This window comes from Lactuca serriola, chromosome 4 (genome assembly GCF_051521515.1).
Source record: "Lactuca serriola cultivar US96UC23 chromosome 4, Lser_US96UC23_V15, whole genome shotgun sequence".
Taxonomy (NCBI): Eukaryota; Viridiplantae; Streptophyta; class Magnoliopsida; order Asterales; family Asteraceae; genus Lactuca; species Lactuca serriola.
The window spans coordinates 118,758,151-118,782,964 of record NC_136411.1 but is presented as its reverse complement, the minus strand read 5'-3'; the positions used below and the strand labels follow the sequence as shown (position 1 = coordinate 118,782,964).

General features: G+C 37.9%; 1 protein-coding gene across 1 annotated transcript; it reads left to right on the top strand.

The window, feature by feature from the left end:
* Nucleotides 1–3,621: 3,621 nt before the first annotated feature.
* LOC145098765 (uncharacterized) lies at nt 3,622–5,247 on the top strand. The gene has a single exon (XM_079036372.1). The coding sequence runs from the start codon at nt 3,622–3,624 to the stop codon at nt 5,245–5,247; it is 1,626 nt and encodes a 541-aa protein (XP_078892498.1).
* The last annotated feature ends 19,567 nt before the right edge of the window (nt 5,248–24,814 follow it).

Sequence of the window (24,814 nt, the reverse complement as noted above, 5' to 3'; positions counted from 1 at the left end):
TTTCAGATTTGGGTGAGATCATGTTCAATTGGAGTGACAAATCTGATTTGGGACGGAAGGAAACTCACACAAACTTCGCGGAACTGGAATCGGAGCGTCAATTTCAGTGTGGGATCGTCAATTATAAAAACATAACGTGCGTATGCTCCTTCGGCATTCTCTCGCCCAAATGGCCAAAAAGTCGACCGTTTTCTTTCCCTCGTTGAACCCTCACCAAATACCTTCATTTTCCACCGATTTGTGAGATCTGTAGCTGATCCCTAGCTAAACACTCTCTAATATGCTAAATGTTGAATAAATAAAATAATTGTTCAAACCATTGCAGATCTCTCGTAATTCCCTCTCTATAAGCCTAAAATTTGCTACAGATTTAATTCCTCTCTAAATCCGTAGCTGAAACTCAAGTTTCTAGTAGTGTGATAAAAAAATATATATTGGTATTATGTGAAAAAGATGAAAATATCTGTCCCTCTGTTTTTTGTTGCAAATAATTCTTTATTCTACCGGAAATCAAACCATTTAAATTAATATGTTGTTGAACAAAATTCAATCAAACACCATTGTAAAATAACGAACAATTACATTAATAATAATATTTCAGGCAAGGACAGTTTGGCTAAAGTATAATGCTTAAAGGTCGAAAAAATTTAAATGCCAATGCCAAATAACTAACAACTTCATTTTTTTAATAATTGTACAGTTAATGTGTCTGACATTCTTGATTTCATTTGATCAACCAACTCTAATGTGCTGTGTTTTTATTTATTTATTAGACTTTATAGGTTTATAGGTACATCACACACCTATATAAACCATGCAATTCATTGGCACATAAACATAACTATTTATATCCAATATCTAAACAAAATAGAATCGATATTTTCATCTCATATTGCAAGGTCGAGAAATCAAATGGCTACTACAAATCTCAAAGTTCTTAATGTCACAGGGGTTCCGGGAGGAGTAGTTTCACGGACAGTGGGAAAGATGGAGTGGTGAGGATGAAAATCCTGATGAAAAGACATCAACTGCAGAAAATTCTTGAACAAGCTGTGAAGAAAAATGACAATGTTGGGAATCATGTGAATATCCGACCATTAATGAGATCATCAGTTTCAAATCCATTAGATCGAAGGTTGAAGGAGATAAAGAGATTCCAGATTCAAAGAAGCAGGCAAGTGAATCGAAATTGTGGGAGTTACTGGAGGCCTGCTCTTCAAAGTATACCAGAGGCTAGAGTTTTGAGTATTATTAGTTAATTGTTTTTTAAGATAAAGAATTCAATTTTAGTTATTCTTTGTATGGGTGATTTTTATAGCAGAAACGGAATCAATATCCAGTTACATATGCAGAAATTATTTAAATAATATATAAGATAATTCTTCTTCATGTAAAACTTAGCATATTGTAACTTACAATTTTAGCAACGGATTTTAAGATCTATGGTGTATGCAATTATTCTAGTAATCAACATAATAGATTATATATGAGGATATGTGTTTCGTTCATTCCTCTTAAAAGGCGGTGTTAATTAGTTTGTTTTCTAATTCAGTGATATCTAAAATTACATGATAACTTAGTTATTTTTCTCGATAATTTATATTAGCAGTTTAGCACTAATTCTGTTAAGTATAGTATATAACAAAAGTAGCAACATTAGACTTTGAGGATCTCATTAAGACAGGGTACCGTAACGAGGATCGACAGTCCTGCCTCTAAGATCAACAACGTCACATACAAGATCTCCGGAAAATGTTAACTTGGACCGGTAAATAGGACAAACAATGAAAAACTAACAATCTGCATCATCTCGATTTGTAAATGGACAAACAATGAACTTGTAATAATCATTAAAAATAATAAAAAAATATGTTAATCTTATTTATAAAAAGTTCTAACTTATTGTGTTTATTGTTTTTAGGGATGAACCTGTTGGGTTAATCGGTTTATTTAACGAGTCAATGGGCGAGCGGGTCGTTGATCACGTGTCATAGGTAGATTCGGATCAACAGAAACTTGGTCTTGGTTGACGAGAAAAGTAGAAGCTGAACGTGGGTTTTGATGCTTAACTATTCTTTTCTTAATGTCTTATTTAGGTTGGAGGGTGTGGTAACACTTCTACCATTTTGGCACGTAGGCTTAACCAGTGTAGCATAAAAAAAAGATAATGAATGATAGCATGATATTTTAATAGATATGATTTTGGAGGAAAAAAACGAAAAAAAGAAAACAATAGCCAAAAACAATAGTGACTCCACTCCGATTAGCCTTAATAGCTAGTTTGTTAATTTGTTTCTAATTTAATTTAAAAAGTAAGATCAATGATAGTGGTTCAAGCAGTAAGTACACTATCTAACATTACGTACGTGAGTTTTTTAGTGTGTGTGAGTGTGAGTTTTAGGGGACCTGAACTGAGCCTACAGAACCTAAGGTTGTGGGGTATAGCCTCTACTTTCCGCCTTACACAACCAACTTCCACCACTGCAACACCATCCAGAGCACGCCCCATGTGTGTGAAGTGGGCAACTCTGAGATGGTAACAAATCACCATGCCACAAAAGGTGGGGGGTGGTGTATGTGTTTTATAGTGCAAGCCACGTAGGCCCCACGCACCGCGTGTTAGATCAAGGGAGGAGGCAACACAGGGGCTAGCAGGTGTGCTCCCCCCCCCCCCCCCCCCCCCTCTTTACTTCCATTATATACTAATAAATAGAAATATATATATATATATATATATATATATATATATATATATATATATATATATATATTATTGTTTTTAGCCCAAAATAAAATTCAATTTAAGCCCATGCCCCTCCTATAGCCCATTTAATTTAATAAAGATACAAAGTACATCACTTACCACAATTTAGGAGACGTCAATTTAGAATTCATCGCTGCCGGCAATTACTTCAAAGGGAGAATATCAATTACAGTTTAATTATTCGGCAGTTACTTCAAAGGAGAGCATCAATTACAATTTAATTCATTGGCACTCTCAAGGTAATTGGTTGCTTTATATTTTACGATTTCCATCTTAACTATGATTCAAATAGTTATATCTAACATTTGTAACTTGTGATTAATATTTATTTTGAATAGTATAATTCGTAATTAATGATAATATTATGATTGGTTAATTGGTTTGTTAATTTTTATAATTATAGGGTAAACCATGAGCAACAAAAGAACAATTGATTCTTTTTTCAAACCACAAGAAGATGCTAATGACCCACAACCTGAAAGAAATAGCAATATGGAAGAGCCTGTTAATGTTGAACCTGAAAAAAATGATGTTTCAAATTCAAGAGAGGTAAACTAAGATTCTTTGATTCGTGATCCCGGAGAACAACGTTTAATCTCAAGCTATCCAAGTCACCAACGTGATGAGATTAGACGATTATATATTAAACTTGGACCATACCAAATTCAAAAATCAAAGTATCCTTCAAGTCCAAATGGTTCTATGCGTAGTTTTCAACAAGTTTGGTTTAAAAAAATTTGGTGGTTGGAATATTCTGAGAAAAAGGATGTTGCATTTTGTTTCCCTTGCTTTCTTTTCAATAAGAAACCTATTGGACGAGTCGGGTCAGATACATTTACCATCGCGGGGTTTAATAAATGGAAAAAGTGAATTGTGGAAAAGATTGTGCTTTCATCGTCCATGAAGGTAAGACCCCGGCCTCAGCACATAATTTTTCTATCAAATGCTATGAAGATTTAAAAAACAAGTTGTGTCACATAGAGAGTGTGATAGAGAAACAAACAACTCAACAAGTTATGGATAATAGATTACGTCTTAAAGTTTCTATTGAGGCTATCAAATGGCTTACATTTCAAGCATGTGCTTTAAGAGGTCATGATGAGGGACCTGACTCAAAAAATCAAGGAAATTTCCTTGAACTTATAAAGTTGCTTGCTTCTTATAACAAGACTATTGATGATGTTGTGTTAGAAAATGCTCCTCAAAATGCAAAGTACACATCACCGGATTTCCAAAAAGAAATATTGCGTGTTTTAGCTACCAATGTACAAAAAGCAACTCGTGATGAAATCAGGACTGCAAAATTTTGTTTGATAGTTGACGAGTCTCAAGATGAATCTAAGAAAGAACAAATGGCTATTGTTGTGAGATTTGTTGACCGAGATGGAAATGTCAAAGCAAGATTTTTGGATTTGATTCATGTCAAAGATACAACTTCATCGACCTTGAAAAATGAGATAATGTGCTCATTGTCTTATCATAAACTTAGTGTCCAAGATATTCGGGGTCAAGGATATGATGGAGCTAGTAACATGCGTGGAGAATGGAATGGGTTGCAAGATTTATTATTAAAGGAATGCCCTTATGCTTATTACATACATTGTTTTGCTCATCAATTACAATTGGCTCAAGTTGCAATGTCTAAAGATGTGACCAAGGTACATAACATCTTCAAAACTTTAAACTTTATAGTTAATGTCATAACTTCTTCTTCCAAGCGTCATGATCAATTGCAAGATGCTCAGATTGCTGAAATTTCTTATTTAATTGAGGTTGATGAGATTGAGAGTGGAAAAGGAAAAAATCAAATACGAACACTACAAAGACCTAGAGATACTAGGTGGAGTTCTCATTTTAAATCAATATGTAGTTTGATGAGACTTTTTGGTCCATCTTGTGTAGTGTTGACTGACATTGCTACAAAAGGTTCTACATCTTCTCAAAAAGGTGATGCAATATTTGCACTTAAACATGCAATGTCATTTGATTTTGTCATTGTTTTGCATATGATGAAAGATATAATGTGGATAACTGACAAGCTTTGCCAATCCTTACAACAAAAATCTATAGATGTTATTAATGCATTGGCCTTGGTTTCCACAACAAAAATATTGCTTCAAAAACTGAAAGATGAAGGTTGGCAATCACTTTTGGATCAAGTGGTTTGTTTTTGTAAAAGAAGTGACATTTTGGTCCCTGATATGAATGAGACTTACAAATATGTAATTCGGACACGGCGTGATAAAGAAAATATCACTGCAGAGCATCACTACCGAGTTGAATTGTTTATTGCTGCTATTGACAGTCAGTTACAAGAGTTGAATTCTAGATTTAATGAGTCTGTAACAGAGCTTCTCCGTCTCAGTGTTGCACTAGATCCAAAAAAGTCCTTGAATGTTGAAGATATATGTAAATTGGCAACAACTTATTATCCTTTGGACTTTACAGAGCACGAAATTCATTTGTTGAAACTTGAGTTATGACATTATGAGTTAGATGTACGCAATCACCCACAATTGAAAAATTCAGGGGTCTACATGAAACTGTAAAGGCTGGTACTTATCCTTTGTTTGATAGATTGATTCGCATTATATTGACGCTTCTTGTTTCTACTGCGACATCTAAAAGAGCATTCTGAGCAATGAAAATCGTGAAAACGCGACTTTGGAATACCATGAATGATGATTTTCTTAAAAGTTGTATGCTTATTAACATTGAGAGGGAGATTGCTGATACATTTTCCACAGATAAACTTATAGATGATTTTTCTTCTATGAAGTAAAGACGGGCACAACTTAAAGTGAGAAAGGTACTATTAGTTATACTTTTACAAATTTTTTATTTTTATTCTTCTAATTTGAACATAATATCATATGTATCTATGTTCTAAGTCGTTCTTTTAATAATAACATGTTAATGTATGAGAATCGGTGCTTATGATCGTTTGAAAACTTTTGAAGATTGGTTCTTGCAAAGATTGATACAATTCATATTTAGACGATTTTTTTTTCTTTATCAGTTTCTCTTTCAATTTTACATACTCGATTATGTTATTCGAATTTTTTTTTTATAAAAATTATATATAAGCCCCCCTTATCTTTAAATCCTGGCTTCACCCCTATGTTAGATGCCGCAAAGTCTAAGTGAAAAGGATGAATGAAGTTTGTAGCTGATTTGAGTAAACCAGAAACAACTTTGGTATAAAGCTGGCTGCTAACTTCTTGCAAAGAGGGACTTATATTCTACAATACAACATTTATAAATACAACAGAAAATCATTAACAGTTTATGATCGTAAATGAAGTAATAAATAGTATTTCTTTTTTGTTTTATTAAATAGTTAAACTTGTTTAAATTGAATTTTGTTATGGATCTAATTATGCGCCGAGCTTTCTGTTTTAGTTACAATTTGGTTTGTACGTCTTAAAAGACATTAAAATTTATATAGAAACTTATAATTTGAGTGTATATATTTTTTCAACTGTTATAGTACATGAAAAACATTACAACATAAGTCATATTCTATTTGTATTATCCAACAGTTTTCTATTCGTGTCCAGTCGATTTTATATTATTTATGGTTATTGGTTTACTATGAACTTGCAAAGTTGAATTGTAATTACTTTTTTATGTAGCGGAGACTTTTGAAAAATGATATAAATATTAACATCGAAACAGTCCTTGAAATTTGAAAATGCCTAGTGATTTATTGAAAATGAAGTATTTGAAATTAGAGAAAAGAGTAAGGTGCACCAACAAAATTCTATGCAACAGAAAGCCCAGCGCATGCAAAGGTGTGGCTACAAGAATGTCAAAGCACCTAATCATATGATCAATCCACAACAATTCTTAGTATTTGTAAAACTAACTAAAATATATAATCTTGAAATTAATTGTTAATTATATAACAAAGGATGATATAGTGTTTTTATAATGCTCATTTCTCATTATTTGAAAATATTATAGTAATGATACAAACGTAACGCAATGGACAATACAAATAGGGCCACTTACATTCATGGTAAAACACAATAATTATAAATCCTATACTAACACCCATGTAGTTTGAAGCGATGATGATTCTGAACAATCGAGTTGGACCAAAAGTCAACAAAGAAGGTGGAAGGTAGGTATTTCTTGAATATATCGGCATATTGAGCAAAATACAAGCATGCAACACTTTGAACCGTCGTGACTTTGTAGTGAACAAAATATACGTCAATCTCAATGTGCTTGGTTATGTGATATTGAACCAGGTTGTGACTGGAGAACATTACAAGAAAATTATTGTGGCATTGTCGGATGGTTTATGAAGTTTTTGATGTATATTACAAATCAAAAAAATGTTTAGGAACTGCAAACACTAAGCTTTCAGTCTGCATAAACTTCATTCAATATTGATTACACTCCTTTTCCTATTGCTTCTCCTTATTGTTTAAAACAAACTAATAGACGCACAAGGAAACCGACAAACAATATTGAGAATTATATGTCGATTAGTTGCGAATAATAGATTCAATTATTATTATTATATTTACCAAGTTTCGTCTAGAAATCAGATTTATCCTTATCGATTAGATCTGATTATAAGAAAGGTAGAAGAAGACTGTCCTGTTATTGGACGAATTAACCACAAGACATAAAAGTAAAAACCGACCTGTTGATTGCTGATCTTGATCTTGAAGCAACTGCACGGATCAGACTCATGTCCTTAAAGGTTTTTACTTCGCTTGTACTGGCTCTAAGCAACAGAGTAAAACCCCAGGATTTAATGTAGCTTGATCGATATTCCAACAACACTGGAAATCGACAAACACAAAGTGACTACTCGGAAACTAGAAGAGAAAAAACGCAGAGAGAGGGTGAGAGCTTTCAGAGTTCGTGAGGTGATCATGCAGCTCCTAGGGAGCTATATTTATAGGTATTGTAACCCTAGAAGGCATCAAACGGGCCCCCATAGTCCGGCCCCAGAAACCCTAGGGCGACAGCTTGCTCTCCAAGCAAGTCGTTTCCTGATCCTTCTAGAATACCCTGACTTGGCCTCCACAAACTCAACGACGGTCAACCATTTGACCGGACCGGTCAAACCGGCTTGACCCGAACCATGCAGCTCCTAGGGAGATGTATTTATAGGTATTGTAACCCTAGAAGGCATCAAACAGGCCCCCATAGGCCGGCCCCAGAAACCCTAGGGCGACAGCTTGCTCTCCAAGCAAGCCGTTTCCTGATCCTTCTAGAATACCCTGACTTGGCCTCCACGAAGTCAACGACGGTCAACCATTTGACCGGATCGGTCAAACCAGCTTGACCCGAACCCATAAAAAATAAAAGCTCCTCAGCTCCCAGCGACTGATGCGTCGTACGAAGTGCAAAGTGCGCCTAAATCGCACCATTTCGCGCACTCGCGGCGTCGGCTAGTGCTATGCTAGGCTAGGGGCGCGCGTGGGCTTGGCCCATTCCTTTGATCCACTAAAACCTTTGAAGGCTTACCAAGGGAATAGGCTTATAAACCCACAAAAGTTTCTTCCCCCCCCACCAAATTGGGATACAAAGGAAATTGCCAACTTGCAACTCCTTTATATATAAAGTTCCAACAATCCCCCACCAAGTTGGTAAGTTTCCTTTCACTCAGACAGATGATGTCACTCGGGTGTCACGAAGATTAAAACCTAGTCTAATGAGAACAAACAAGAAGAGGCGGATTCAATGGTATCCTTATAGGTTTAAACCATGAACCTTAATGACCTCTCCGGTTTACCCCCACACATCACAAGTCATATTTGTGTCACAACCCTTTAGAAGATAATGTTGGATAAGGTGTCTAAGTCCATAACTATTTCGGGCTTGTACTTGACCCGACCCGGCATGGTCCATTTGGGTTGCATGGCACCATGCAATTGGATAGACTAAATGAGAGAAATAACACTTGGAGATTATTAATATATTATAAGTTCTAATATATTAATAATATTATTTAATTAGTTGATCAAAGAATTAATTTGGAATTAATTAAGTGATCAAAGGATAACTAATTAAATATATGGGTTGATTATGTAAATCATTCATATCTTGTATAGTGGGCTAAGAGGCTCCATGGATTATCAAGTTGGGTTCTACCCATAGGATGCTCCATGGATGCTCCATGGGAGTTACAAACCCATGGGTCATGGAAATGAAGAGTCATGACACATTAGGGTTTACATGGTGTAACCCTAGATGTGCCAACACTATATAAGAGTCCCATTCTCCACAAAATTGGCTACACAAGTGACACACAAGTTGAACACTAAGAAACTAGAGGGCTTGGCCGATTTTGAGAAGTGTGTGTTATCTCAAGAGTTTTTCCAAGAGCATTTGGTGTTGTGTGAAGCATTTGAGGCATCACACTTGGGGTGCTAGGCTCACAAGGTTTCAAGGAACACAAGCAACAACAAGGTAAGTTATTCTATCTATGATTCAAGCTAAAATTGTTCCCCATGTATGCTAGATAGGAATATAACCTTGGAATTCAACTTTGCATGATAATTAGAAAAACATAGATCCAAGGTTATTAGGGTTGCATGTACACTTAGGAAGTGTTAGAATGCTCAAAACCCATCAGTGGTATCAGAGCCTAGGCTTGTTTGTTTGTTATTTGTGCTTAAAAGTTGAAGAAAGTCGAAAATTCTGCTGTCTGACTGATGGACTCGGCGAGTCCATGGGGAGGACTCGTCGAGTTCATGTGTATCTTCAACCTACTCGGCGAGTAGGTTTATGCACTCGGCGAGTAGGGTCGACAGAGTGCAGAATTTCGACTTGAGTTGCTGGAAATGGATTAGAATCATTACCCTAAAATGTTTTGGTACTTGAAAACTTATTTTAGAAGGTGTAATGTCTTTTCTAACTCATTTACAACAACTAGTTATCAAAATTACAAAGATTAAATGTGATTTTGATTCTTGAAAGTGTTCATATTCATATTCTTGTTCTTATGATGTTTAGATGATCATAGGAATTATTTGTAACCTATGTGGTAGATTAATTCATGATCATAATGTGTTTTAATGGAGTCCATAACTTGTCCTCAAGTTATGGAAAACCAAAAGTCTCTTGGATTAAAAACCATTAAAAGAACACAAGAGTTAGGAAAAATGAAAAGTCCTCATTTTATTACTCTATTAAACTCATAAGTTACAAGAAATGAAAAGTTTTGAAAGTTTACAAAACTTGCCCTCAAGTTTTGGAACAAGTAAAGTTAAGTTAAAACTTTAGTTCCAACCCCTAGAATTTTAAAAGTTAAAATTCAACCCTTATACTTATATTATTATGATTTAATAATTATATATATATGTATAAGAACAAAGTCGTCTTACCGCTAGTACGCCTCATTCACGAAGCCGGTCTATAAGGTGGGTATAAGGTTGTTGCCTATAAAATGGTGACTTAATGGGTGTCCACTCTCACCCACCGCTTGCTTGATCGGTGGAGGGTCGTTAGCCGAACGGGTAAGACAAGGACTTATTAATTCTCATTCAAAGTATGATGAATATTATAAAGTAACTAAATGTTTTATTAAATTCCCAATCTTAGTTACTTTAGGAAAAATGTGAATAAGGTGCTATTCCATGAAATTACACTTTACACTTTGATTAAGTCGTTGGTGGAGCGTGTGTGGTTAACCGGCACACTAACTTGGACTTAACAAGGTAGGTAAAGGGTGACTTAGGGTTTATTATAGTATCGATGGAGCGTGTGTGGTTAACCGGCACATCGATTGAGTGATAAACTTTAAGGGTACCAAGTGATTTGCATGGTTACTTCACACCTCGTTTTGTGATCCTCGGTATCCCAGTCACAAAACTTGGAGGGCACACTCGAGATTGAAACATGCCTTTGAAAAGTTCATTGAATCTCAAAGAATCTAGGAATTTCTAAGAACCATTCAAAACCTAATACTAAAATATTGCGGTTTTCGTGGTGGAAATTGGTGAATCGTCATTCACCTACCTTTCAAATATGATATAGCTTAGATTACGACATACCTCTTCTAAGTTATATTATATTGTGATTGGATCCTAGCCTTAATATTACATTTGGGTGTTTTATTAAGGACTCTCTTATATCTAAACTAATCTTGTCCTCCTTCCCTCAGATGTCTTTCAACAATGCTTCTGGCTCTAATCCTAATGGCTCCTTTACCCTTATGAACTTGTGTGGGAAAGTCACCTTTGATGGATCCAACTTCAATGAGTGGATCAGAAACATCAGGATGATTACCCGCTACGAGGACAAAGAATATGTCCTTGACAAGGAGCTTAAGGAGATTGATGAGTCCACTGCAACTCCTCAGGAGATCGCTGAATTTCGGGCACATGAAAGGGATGCTACGAAAGTAGCCTGCATCATGATGGCCATGATGACAGCAGAACTCCAAAAGTCTTATGAGGATTTCTACCCTTATGACATGCACCAAGATTTGATGGAAAGATACCATCAAAGTGCAAGACAAGAGAGGTATGAAATCATCTGCTCCATGATAACAACCATGATGAAGGACGGGGAATCCGTCACGAGCCACATGCAGAAAATGCAAAGGTATGTGGATCGTTTGCTGAAGCTTAATGTGAACTTCCCGGAGGATCTTGCAATAGATATTATTTTGCATTCCTTACCATCGTGCTATGATCAATTCCGCATGACATATCACATGAACAAGGAAGAAGTCACCCTCAGCAAACTTCAGGGACTTCTCAAGACCGCAGAAACAGGTCTTAAGGGGAAGTCGGTTGCTATCACTCCTACTCAAAACTCTACTCCGGTTTTGGCAATCGGGAAAAGTCGAGGGAGGAAGAGAAAGAGCTCTTCTAAGGGTACCAAGGCTCGGACCCTTGATGGCTCTTCTTCAAGTGGAACCAAGAAAGGTTTCATTACTCCTTCTTCTGACCCAAAAGAGGCTGAATGCTTCTATTGCCATGAAAAAGCTCATTGGAAGCGGAACTGCCCAAAATACCAGCAAGATGTGAAGGATGGGAAAGTTAAACCCAACCATGCAGGTATTTACACTATCATTTCTAATAACTCACCCCATTCTAATTCTTGGGTCCTTGATACCGGGTGTGGTATTCACATTTGTTGTGACTTGCAGGGACTAAGAAGAAGTGAGGATGTGGAGCAAGGAAGGATAAACTTGATCATGGGGAATAGGAAAGCTATACCTGTTACCAAGATTGGAGTTTATACTTTATCGCTAAGTAGTGGGTTTAGTTTAGATTTGAATAAGTGTTGTTATTCGCCAGGAATGGCAAGAAATATTATTTCCTTTCATGCTTTGTACAAACAAGGGTTTACCTTTTCATTTAATAATGAAGTTGGTTCTATTGATGCTTTCTTTAATAATGTTCTTTATTTTAAAGCATTACCTTGTGATGGTGTGTATGAAGCTGTATCTGTTGTTGATAACTTAGGAAATAATGTTTTGTGTATTGATTCTACTAATAATAACTTGGATAAAGCATCCTTATGGCATTGTCGTCTTGGACATATAAGCAAGAAACGCATAGGCCAACTCCAAAAGGATGGAGTTTTGGAGTCGTTTGACCTAAAGTCAGATGATAGTTGCGAATCATGCTTACTTGGAAAAATGACAAAGTCACCCTTCACAGGTTCGTGTGAGAGGGGTGAAGGTTTGTTGGACCTTATACACACGGATGTGTGTGGACCATTCAAACATGCCACAAGGGATGCTAATCGTTATTATTTGACTTTTACTGATGATTATAGTAGATATGGATATGTCTACTTGATCAAGCATAAGTCAGAGACTTTCGAGAAGTTTAAGGAATTTAAACAGGAAGTCGAGAATCAATTGGGCAGGAACATTAAGATGCTTCGATCCGATCGTGGTGGTGAGTATCTTAGTTCAGAGTTCCTCGACTATCTAAGGGAATGTGGGATAGTCTCACAATTGACACCTCCCAGGACACCACAGTTGAATGGTGTGGCTGAGAGGCGTAATCGAACCTTGTTAGATATGGTTCGTTCCATGATGAGTCGAGCTATGCTACCAATCTCATTCTGGGGGTATGCCTTGGAGACTGCCGCCCATATTCTTAATCTAGTCCCTACAAAGAAAGTTGCCAAAACTCCTCACGAGATGTGGACTGGTAAAGTACCTAAACTAGACCACATCAAGATTTGGGGTTGCGAGGCTTTCGTGAGACGCGAGACTCATGATAAGCTCGAACCTCGAAGCGAGTGGTGTATTTTCATCGGTTACCCACAGCGATCCTTTGGTTACCTCTTCTACAGACCTAGTGACAATGTGGTCTTTGTAGCAAGAAGAGGAGTCTTTCGAGAGAGAGAATTTATGAGCCAAGGAGACAGTGGGAGACAAATTGATCTTGAAGAAATTCGAGAATCAAGCGGTGAAGGAACTTCAAACTCTAGCCCTCAACTTGAGGAGGAAACTCCTGTTGAGCCAATTGACAAATCTGTACCTCTGAGACGTTCCACGAGAGTTAGGAGTGCACCTGAGCATTACTATGGATTCCATATTACTGCAGAAGGTGAGACACTTATTAGTGATGAAACACTAGTAAGTCAAGATGACCCTAACAGCTACGAGGAAGCCATGGCAGGCCCCGAGTCTGCTAAATGGAAAGAGGCTATGGATAGCGAGATACAATCCATGTATGACAATCAAGTTTGGAACTTGGTTGAAAATGTACCAGGTCGTAAGACAGTAGGGTGCAAATGGGTCTTCAAAAAGAAGACCGACATGGATGGTAAAGTACACACTTATAAGGCTAGACTGGTTGCAAAGGGCTTCTCTCAAATTCCTGGAGTGGATTATGATGAGACCTTTTCTCCAGTAGCCAAGATTAAGTCTATTCGGGTTCTGTTAGCCATAGCTGCATTTCATGACTATGAAATATGGCAGATGGATGTCAAAACCGCTTTCCTTAATGGAAAGTTGGCTGAAGATGTTTACATGAGTCAGCCAGAGGGTTTTGTCAGTAACGAGTACCCTAATAGAGTGTGTAAGCTTGAGAAGTCCATTTATGGATTGAAGCAAGCACCTCGCAGATGGAATCTTTGCTTTGATGAAAAGGTCAAGGAATTTGGCTTTTCTAGGAGTGAAGATGAATCTTGTGTGTATGTCAAGGCTAGTGGGAGTATAGTTAGCTTTTTGGTATTGTATGTGGATGACATACTACTCATAGGAAACGACATTCCAACCCTGCAGGAAGTAAAGTCCTGGCTTGGGAAGTGTTTCGCTATGAAGGACCTTGGTGAAGCTGCCTATATTTTAGGGATAAGAATCTTGAGAGATCGGAGTAAAAGACTAATTGGACTTAGTCAGAGTACCTACTTGGATAAGGTGCTGAAGAGATTCAGCATGCAGGACTCCAAGAAAGGAGAGTTACCCATCCAGAGTAACACCAGATTGAGTAAGACACAAAGCCCTAGCACTGAGGCTGAGATAGCAGAAATGAGTCGAACACCTTACGCTTCGGCTGTAGGATCGATCATGTATGCTATGACGTGTACTCGACCCGATGTAGCTTTTGCCTTGAGCATGGTTAGCAGGTATCAGGCGAACCCTGGCAAGGCACACTGGACTGCGGTAAAGAATATCCTCAAGTACCTGCGGAGGACTAAGGACTGGGTCCTTACCCTCGGTGGGAGTGATGACTTGAGAGTTGTTGGGTATAGTGATGCTAGCTTCCAGACTGATAGGGATAATTTCCGCTCTCAGTCGGGCTGGGTCTTTACCCTAAACGGAGGAGCAATTTCTTGGAAGAGTTCCAAGCAAGAGACAGTGGCAGATTCTACTTGTGAATCAGAGTATATTGCAGCTAGTGAAGCAGCAAAGGAGGCGATATGGCTGAAGAACTTCATTGGAGACCTTGGAGTTGTACCAGCTATTAAAGAGCCAATGGAAATTTTCTGTGATAGTGAAAGTGCTGTTGCCTTAGCCAAGGAACCAAGGGATCATGGGAGATCCAGACACATCGACAGAAAATACCATTTCATTAGACATCGGATCGAAGAAGGACACCTCGTGGCTAAGAGGGTATCATCAGATGAGAACCCAGCAGATCCCCTCATGAAGGGACTGAGTAGGGTTAAGCATCTTCAGCATGCTCGGAGCATAGGGCTGAAGGATGATATTAGATTTAGTAGTTAGATAATCTTGAAATTTGTAAAGTGTAATTGACATTAGATGATGAATAAAACATGTTTTATTTATGAGTAAAGTGTTGCTATCTCTTGTCAATCGTTTACTATATTTCTTTTTGCATGTTTTGACTTCCAGAATAATTTTGTTCGGTATAACATATTATTCAAACCTCCACAGTCGGTCATATGTTGGAAGTAGATATGAATCAAGACTGTCATGTTTGGTTGTAGAGGTCTTGGACAAGGCTACAACAATCATGAGTGCTCATAAGTTCTGAGCATTGGATTCAACCCACGCTCACTGGAATCACTTCATGGAATTTTATCTCGAGTGATTGTGAGACGGTAATATCATATAAGTCTTCAAACCTAGAGATATGATTTGTTACTTACAAGCTGGTTATGCATTGACTGTACGAAACCGCATTGGTAACTCGATGTTATAAAACGTACTTTTGTGTGTAATTCAATAAGTGGTAGAACAAACATATGAGTCGAAGTTTATCTGTTCCTTCTTGGATTAGAAGCTGATATCTGGGCCCCTCGATGATTTTGTTTTGACCCATGTACCGGGCCCGGTCAGAACTAAGTTGATGTGTTCAATTAAGTTCTATGTCAAACAAATCGGAAATAGGGAAACAAATGCTGGACAATAAGCAAGACGTGTTCCATGTATTTGTCCGGCTGATATCTAGAACAAAGGATTATATGATCACTTATCTTAAATGGCGTATCATCATCTTCTCAGTTCCGAGAGACCTTGAAAGAGCTACGATTGCCGGTCGGTTCCTGAAGTACTAGAGATATAGTTATTAGACTTATCCAAGTGGGAGACTGTTGGATAAGGTGTCTAAGTCCATAACTATTTCGGGCTTGTACTTGACCCGACCTGGCATGGTCCATTTGGGTTGCATGGCACCATGCAATTGGATAGACTAAATGAGAGAAATAACACTTGGAGATTATTAATATATTATAAGTTCTAATATATTAATAATATTATTTAATTAGTTGATCAAAGAATTAATTTGGAATTAATTAAGTGATCAAAGGATAACTAATTAAATATATGGGTTGATTATGTAAATCATTCATATCTTGTATAGTGGGCTAAGAGGCTCCATGGATTATCAAGTTGGGTTCTACCCATAGGATGCTCCATGGATGCTCCATGGGAGTTACAAACCCATGGGTCATGGAAATGAAGAGTCATGACACATTAGGGTTTACATGGTGTAACCCTAGATGTGCCAACACTATATAAGAGTCCCATTCTCCACAAAATTGGCTACACAAGTGACACACAAGTTGAACACTAAGAAACTAGAGGGCTTGGCCGATTTTGAGAAGTGTGTGTTATCTCAAGAGTTTTTCCAAGAGCATTTGGTGTTGTGTGAAGCATTTGAGGCATCACACTTGGGGTGCTAGGCTCACAAGGTTTCAAGGAACACAAGCAACAACAAGGTAAGTTATTCTATCTATGATTCAAGTTAAAATTGTTCCCCATGTATGCTAGATAGGAATATAACCTTGGAATTCAACTTTGCATGATAATTAGACAAACATAGATCCAAGGTTATTAGGGTTGCATGTACACTTAGGAAGTGTTAGAATGCTCAAAACCCATCAGATAAACCACTAATCTTCACTTGAGGCGGCACCACCTCTAGATCATATAGGCAAAGTTTTACAACATCTTCGTTGCTTAGATGTCTCCAAAACTATGTTAAGAGTCGTAACTCAACCTCATTCTCGGCAACGACGTACTATCCTACCTCACATGGATCTATCATGAATGATAGTACCTTCTATCGTTAGTGATTTCGTTGTTACCCTTTAAACTTGAAAAATTAGGAGCACTAATGACAAGTTAGGTTTCCATCACTAAACGATTCTATTGTGGTTTTAGACCCATGACTCTCGTGGTAGATGTAACCAAATCTCTCGTCAAAGGTTTGGTAAACGGATCTGCCAAGTTCCTACTTGTCTTGACATAGACAACCTTGAAGGTACCACTTTCAATTAGTTGTCTTAAAAAATTGTGACACAGACCTACATGTCTAGACTTCCCATTATATATGTAGCACCTGGTTCCTAGTACATAAATCTTATTTGAGTATTTTCCTTTTTAGCCTTGGACTCGACGAGTCATAGGTCCGACTCGTCGAGTAGGGACGGGACCCCGGGACGCGTTTAAGTTGGTGACTCGGCGAGTCCATATTCCGGACTCGACAAGTCGCCGCTGTTGGATGAAACCCTAAGTTTTAGGGGTTTGCACCCAATTTAAACAACATATCCGCCCCAAGCCAGCCCCCATTCCCCCTAGAGCTTCCAACCCTCGTTCTAAGCTTGTTCATTGAGAGTTTGAAGCAATTGTTGTGTGTTCTTGAAGGTTTTGAGGCAAAAAGGGAAGTAGACCAAGAGGAAGGGAAGGAATCCAAGCATCTTTGTGCTCTCTCAGCAGTTCCTTTGAGGTATAACCCGTTTTCCCCCTGTTTCTATGCTTATTACTTCATTTAAGTCATTCTTGAGCCAATCCCCAAACTTGTATGTGCAATATAAGGCGTAATAGGTTGATTGGCCTTTATATCTAGGCAAGATTGAGCTCCAGGAGCTCAGATCTATTACCTTTATGGACCCATGTTGGTTATTCACCATAGATCTACCCTTTTGAGGCACTTTGAGCCCTAAATCCCTCATTGGTGAGTATCTACATGTAAAGTTGGAAACTTTACGTGTCATTCATGCTCTAGGAACCTAGATCTGTAAATGACATGGACTGGAATCGAGCAAAATCGCGTATTCAGTGATTGCATGGCGACGACTCGACGAGTCGTTCATCTGACTCGGCGAGTCTGTTCGCGAGTCTCCGAGTTGTCCCCTTTTCGTTGTGTCGAGTGGATGTAGTGAGTCACGGAGTGTGACTCAGTGAGTTGGAAGCTGAACTCATCCCTGGAGGAACTCGGCGAGTCAATGCCCTGACTCGGCGAGTTCAAGGCAATCTCATTAGATCAAGAACAGACTCGGCGAGTTGTTCATACAACTCGGCGAGTCGCAGCATAAGTGTTCATCAGATGAAGATGAACTCGACAAGTTGTTCATACAACTCGGCGAGTGGGATGAAGGACTTGAATATCGGTTTAGAAGGAGAACTCGTCAAGTCATCGCCTAACTCGACGAGTAGAAACGGGATTCAGGTCAATCGTCTGGGTAGGGACTCGGCGAGTTGGAGGGACAACTCGGCGAGTCGAGTCAACTGAAAGTTGACTCTGACTTTGACTTATGACATGGTCAGGGGTAAAATGGTCATTTTACCTAGAGGTCAGTTAGCAGTGATTGATTGAGTATGTTGTGGAAATTGTAGCCGGAGGATTTCCGGAGCAGCAGCAACAGCAGTAGACAGTCAGTTCCCGATCAGATCAGCAGCTACTTCGAGGTGAGTTACCTTCCAGTAGCGGTGGGTCTACGGCCACAATGCCGACCCACCAGTAGGAGTCGTATGTTAGATGATTGTCTTTGTAATATCATCTAGGTTTACTACTACCTGATATGTTATATGCTAGCATGATATGTTATATGTGATAGAAGTAGAGATCGGTTGTTAGGACCGAAGGGTAGTTCAGACACCCTAGAAATGTCTGATAGTACGTGATGATATATTTGCATGCTGGCTTGTTACGTTATATGCATTAGAGGTAGTAGGAGGGGAGCAGTCCCTGAGTTCGGTTGCTAGTACTGAAGGGTAGTTCAGACACCCCAGATATGTCTGATAATATATTATGATTGATATGTGATAATAATAGCAGTAGGGGATGAAATAGTCCCCGAGGATCGGTTGTCAGGACCGACGGGTAGTCAGCACCCCAGAATGGCTTGACACGGGTAGTCAGCACCCCAGAATGGCGTGACACGGGTAGGACGGCACCCCAGAATGGCCGCACGGGTAGTCGGCACCCTAGAATGGCCGTATCGGGTAGTCAGGCACCCCAGAATAGCCTGGCAGTATGTATGTTATGTGTTTGTTTGGTATGTGGTACGATGGGGGAACTCACTAAGCTATGTGCTTACAGTTTACAATTTTGGTTTCAGGTACCTCTTCTTCAAAGGGGAAGGAGCCGGCGCGGTAGCGGCACATCATGCACACACACTGGTTTCTGCATTTACGAGATTTCTCTGGGATTTATACTCTAATATTTCGATTGGTTGTATGATTTGGCTTTTATACATGGTTTATGTTGTGTTGTGGTTTGATCAAACAATGCTTTTAATTATTAATGTTTTTTAAAGTAATGTTTTAAAACGAAATTTTTGGACGTGAAAATTGGGTCGTTACAAGTTGGTATCAGAGCCCTGGTTTGAGGGATTCGGACACACCTTCGGGGTGTCTGAACTCAAATCGAGGGATTAAAAGATTTTCTAAAAGGAAATGTTTTCTAAAAAAATTGAGAAAAGAGTTTCGAGAAAGAACGAAGTGTGTGATGTGCGTGACCGGCCGAGCTCAAGTAAGTATTCCCCAAAGTACCCATACAAGTTTATGTTATGTATATCAGCTTTTGTAGAATAGTATGCTAGAATAGGACTAAGGATCTAGGAGTGATGCCTTATGTGCCTGCTTTATGTGTTCAGTTGTATGAGAATTGCATGCTAGTTATTGATTAGACAGCAAGTAGGATAGCCTGATTAGGTTATGCCTGATAGTATGAGCTTAGCACTTTATGCTAGTACAGTTCCTGTAAGCAGATAGAGTTGATTGAGATTGTTACCCTTGTCTGAATGTTGCTTGCTTCGTGCTATGTGGGACTCTGAATAATCGGAATTAGCCATTAGGCAAATACGTCACGTCACATGTGATCAGGGTTGAATAATCTTAGAGTACCGGATTTGATCCTAGTGTGCAGCTCTTGTTTGAGTCCAACCGTTGTAGGGACGAGTTGGGTACTCGAAGGATTATCTGAGCCTCGTCACATGTGATGGTATTCGGGGTATGGCTAATTGGCATTACAAGGGGGTCTGTAGCAGCTGAGGACTGGATCGAGTTGTAAGTCCCTAATTTGCCCGTGTATCAGTCAGATCCGTTTGATGGTGCGGAATCCCAATCAAACGGATGATATCATATCAAATAGAAGAAAAGGAGAAGAAGAATATTATGAATCTCTGTATGTATTGATATGAATTAAAGCTCTAGATACAAAAGATTCACACAAAATGCTCTCTATTCTCTCTGGCCGTAAACTCCTTCTAGTTCATCAATCTCTACTCCTCACCCTAACACCTCTATTTATACTTGAATATGGGCCGGAAAAAACAAATGGGCCGTAAATGAGTTTACGGTCGTAAGGTGTTTACGGCCGTAAACTCAGCCGTAAACTAGGCCATAAAAATTCATAAATATTACAGAAAAACAATTGCCCAGAAAAGTAAAGTATAAACCATATTTTGACCCAACAATCTCCCCCTTGGTTTATAGCTTTGTTTTCTTAATGACCCAACAAGCTCCCCCTAAAAAGTAGTTGGCTTTCTTGATAATCTTCATTGGGAGCTTGGGCTTCAGCTTTAATCTTCGAATTCTTCACGACTTCAAGATGAACTTGATGAATCTTCAATAATTGACTTCATCTTGAGCAGTTGGGCATTTCTTCAGAATTTGGCATTGAACGCACGTTGGGTGAGGAGATTTTACGTACTGATTCTTGAAAGATAGTGCTTTTAACTTGAGAATCTTCAGAGAGAACATCAGAGAGAACAAATCTTCTGGATCACTTCAGCAGGTACAAAGATAGCAGCAGACTAATTGAGGAGGCTTCAATGCAATCCGTCACATATTCTTCAATTTCAGCTTCACCTTGCTTCTAGGGCTGAAAGATTGAATGTCGAAAGAATAATCTTCATTTCTTGCTCCTTCGAATGAGAATTCTTCGATGCTCACGGACGAGGCTTTGGCTTAGAAATCTTCAGCACAAACTCCATGAGTCTTATCTATACCTGAAATCACTATTCAAGACAAAAACAAAACTAAAAGAAAACTTAGCACACAAATTAAAATAGAAACAAAAATATTTTTGGATTTTTGATTTTTCTGAACAAGAAATAAAACAGAAATAACACTATTTTTGGATTTTTAATTTTTTTTTATTTTTCTTTGATTTTTGAATTTTTTTTATTTTTTTATTTTTTTTCATTATTTTTAATTCTCCCCTAATATTTAAATTAGAAGAAACTATGACAAATTTAACAAAAATAAAAATGATATCTAACTTTAAAAGTGATTTGGGATCAAAGTTTTTAGACAGCCTTTATCCACTTGTCGGTACCTTCCATATTCACATCTTTGTCTGGTCGATCGTTGGTATTGTGGTCCACTTAAACACGAAAAATTTGTGATAGATTTAGGACATACTATTTGTTACAAGAGATGATGAACTTAAAAACCTAAAATTTATATCTGGTCCTAATTTCTTAGATACTATATCTTAAGGTCCATTCATCTGACAACGACCAGGGATATTGTTGTCCACCTAAATTGAGCAGCGAGATCTATAGACAATCTGTATGTGTTCAATTTTAAGTGTACTGGAACGTGTTTCCCGCTTCCTGATATGCCCCAGCCATCAAGAACTTCCAGAGTACTCCTTACACCGGGTGAGCAGACAACCATTCAGAGAGAGAAGAGATTCAGAATTCTATTGCTAACAACTCCAGAGGGGTTGAGAAGAAGAAGGTTGCATATGCTGTGTACCAGGTCGGATTAGAAGTCGCGCAAAGGAGATAGCATATGGCTAACAGATGAGAAGTATTTCACACACACACACACACACACACACACATATATATATATATATATATATATATATATATATATATATATATATATATATATATATATATCCTGCAGAGAAATAGAGTTGCATATGTTGTGTACCAGGTCGGATTGGAAGTCACGCAAAGGAGACAACATATGACTAACAGACGGAAAGAAAGAAAATGATATTCTACAGACCTAATTTATCGGAATTTACCAGTCGCCCATCCAACCGGAATTAAGGACAGAATCCGCACATCGAGGAAAAGTTAAACCACGGTTCCAAGTACGGGTTCATTTAATGTGACGAGTAGATTCCCATATATATCTCTCTACTCAACCTATCCGAGCGTCGTATTGTCAGGTTGAATGGATCTAACTAGGTCAAGATTTGTCAAGTTTATAAATTTCCTAAGTTTAAATCTCCCTTGTCAAGTCCATTTAAAAATTTTCGTGCCTACCGACGCATCAAACCAGAGCATAGACCCTTCAACTTTGGGTACGTTACGCAGACTCAGGTTGTCTGTTATCACTTGATAATATCACTTCCCAAAACATCTCCCTCAAGCACATTTCATTTACACCATATTTTTTTGATTTTCTTATTTTCTAATGTTTTTGGATTTTTTTGAAAATTTTCTAATTTTTTGTTTTGTTTTTATTTCTCCCCCTAAATTTGTGCATAGGAGAGAAACGAAAATAAATGCGCAAATTTAAACTATCCTAAAACAAAAATTAGTCTTTAAAGCGAATCAGCTTAAGAAAAACTCAGGAGTATAGAGAAGAAGACGCAAACCGTAATTCACCGATTGAATCTGCATCCAGAAGGTCTGAGAACAGCACGCATAATCTCAAAACAGATCTGAAAATTCTTCATATCATTAAGCACTAACCCCATGTGATCCCTTCTTTTCTTCCTTTCCCGCAAAAGGACACATGCTCTCAAACAATGTTCTGAGTGTTGTACAGTTGAGAGATGTCCCCAATCATATGCCAGGAGCAGCCACTACCAACAAACCGAAGTCTGATGATATGCCTCCATAGCTGCTCCAGCACAGAGCGGGATCAGTTGGTCTTTGGAATCCAGTCCATTTTGAAACTAGGTCGACCCTTGTCATCAACACACAATACTTTCTCTGATGACATATCCTGCTTATCGCAAACAGAAGATGTAGAAACGTTAGAGTCGTTAGTTGATTTGGGATATTGAGCCTTTGGAACCCATTTGTAGTTGGGTTTAACCCATTTCTTTTTCGATCCGATGGGTGCCTCAGCACTTGATTTGGAACTTGATGTCGACCGTTGAGATGACTTTGATTTTGGCTGCACGGGAGCATCTCTTGGATTGGACTTCTTGGCCGACATTCCCTTCTTGCCCTTGGGATTTAGATTCTTGGCCTTGGGAGTTGGATGCTTGGCCTTGGGAGTTGGATGTTTGGCCTTGTGCGCATTCCAGTCATCATGGTCTGAACGTGAACTTGAAGGGTTTCTTTTGGAGTATCTCCCTCTTGGTGCGTTCTGCCAGCTTTGTGCATAGTAAGGAACATATGCGCGATTTGGACAATTTCTGGCAATGTGTCCAGGTGTTCCACAGTGAAAAAAAGTCTTTTTCTTCACTGTGAAGTTATTTATTCCTGCCCCTGGTGGCGTATCCTTGCCTTGTCTCTTGCTTTTCCCACACGCACAGTTGCAACAAGCACTCTGTTTAGCTTGAAATGGTGGCATGTATTTTTCAACTACAGGTTGATCAGAAGCAGTTGAGTTCGAAGCAACAGATTCAGAGTTCAAGGAGTCATTGGTTTGTTCAATAGTGTTCTCCTTATTCTCATCTTCTGCTACTTTACCTGCACATGAAGTAGCAACATTAGTATCTTCAAAATTAATAACTCCTCCTGACACAAATCCAGCTCGTTTTCCATATTGAAGATGTGCCTCCCTGTCAATTTCATTCTTTGTCATAGGGATGGATGTGTAGTTATGATTGAAAGGAGGAGGTACACTATCATACCCTAGACCCTTGTTTTGATTCCTTTTAAACTGCATGCTTTGGTCTATCATATTTGCAACCACCTCACTTGAGAAATCATATTTTCTAACATCAAGTTTGGCAGTTTCAAACTTTCCTTTCAAAGATTCAACTTCATCCACTAGCTCAGCATTTTGTTTGACTACATAATCATAGTTTTCACATTTGTTACTGTAGTCTTCCTGAAGTTTCCTAAAGTCCTTGGTTTTAGCTTCTAATTCAGCCTTCAGGGGTTTCTGTCCTTTCCTGAGTTGATATCCTTCATATCTCAGGTCCTCAACTTCTCTTTTAAATAAATCAATTTGATCCCTAAGAAATTTAATCGTATCTTCACATGATTGAGAACATGAAACTTCACATGAATGAGAACATGACACTTCATTGACCGGAAGGTTTACATAACTCTTTAAAGCGTCAATCTCTTCAATTACTTCAGCAATACTAAGACGATTGAGATCTTTTGTCTTCTTGATGACAGCTACATTCATATCCCACGATTTTGGAAGTGAATTCAATAGCTTTTTGTTTATCTCAGATTTGGTCAAAAAGATCCCAGCAATATTCATCTCAGTAGTGAGTGTGGTAAATCGTTGCAACTGAGCTTCCAGGGTTTCTCCAGGGATATAATCAAACATGTTGAAATTTTGTCTTAAGATATCCTGACGACTCTTTTTCATATTTTCAACTCCCTCGTAGACCTTAAAATCAATTAAAAAAAACAACTAGAAGCTAAGATAAAAATCAAACGTCAAATTTAAAACGTTTTTTTTTTAATTTATTATTTTTTATATTTTTTTAAAACAACCTTAAAAGTCAAATTTAAAAAAAAATCAAAGTCAAACCGAAAAACTAAATTTGAAAATTTAAAAGTTAAACGAAAAAGTCAACGTTTAAAGTCAAATGTCAAACTTGGAAGTCAAAGTCAAAATTTAAAGTCAAAAGTTAAAAATAAAAGAATATATATATATATATATATATATATATATATATATATATATAATTTTATTTATTAATTTTAATTTAATTTATATATTTTTATTTATTTATTATTATTATTTTAATT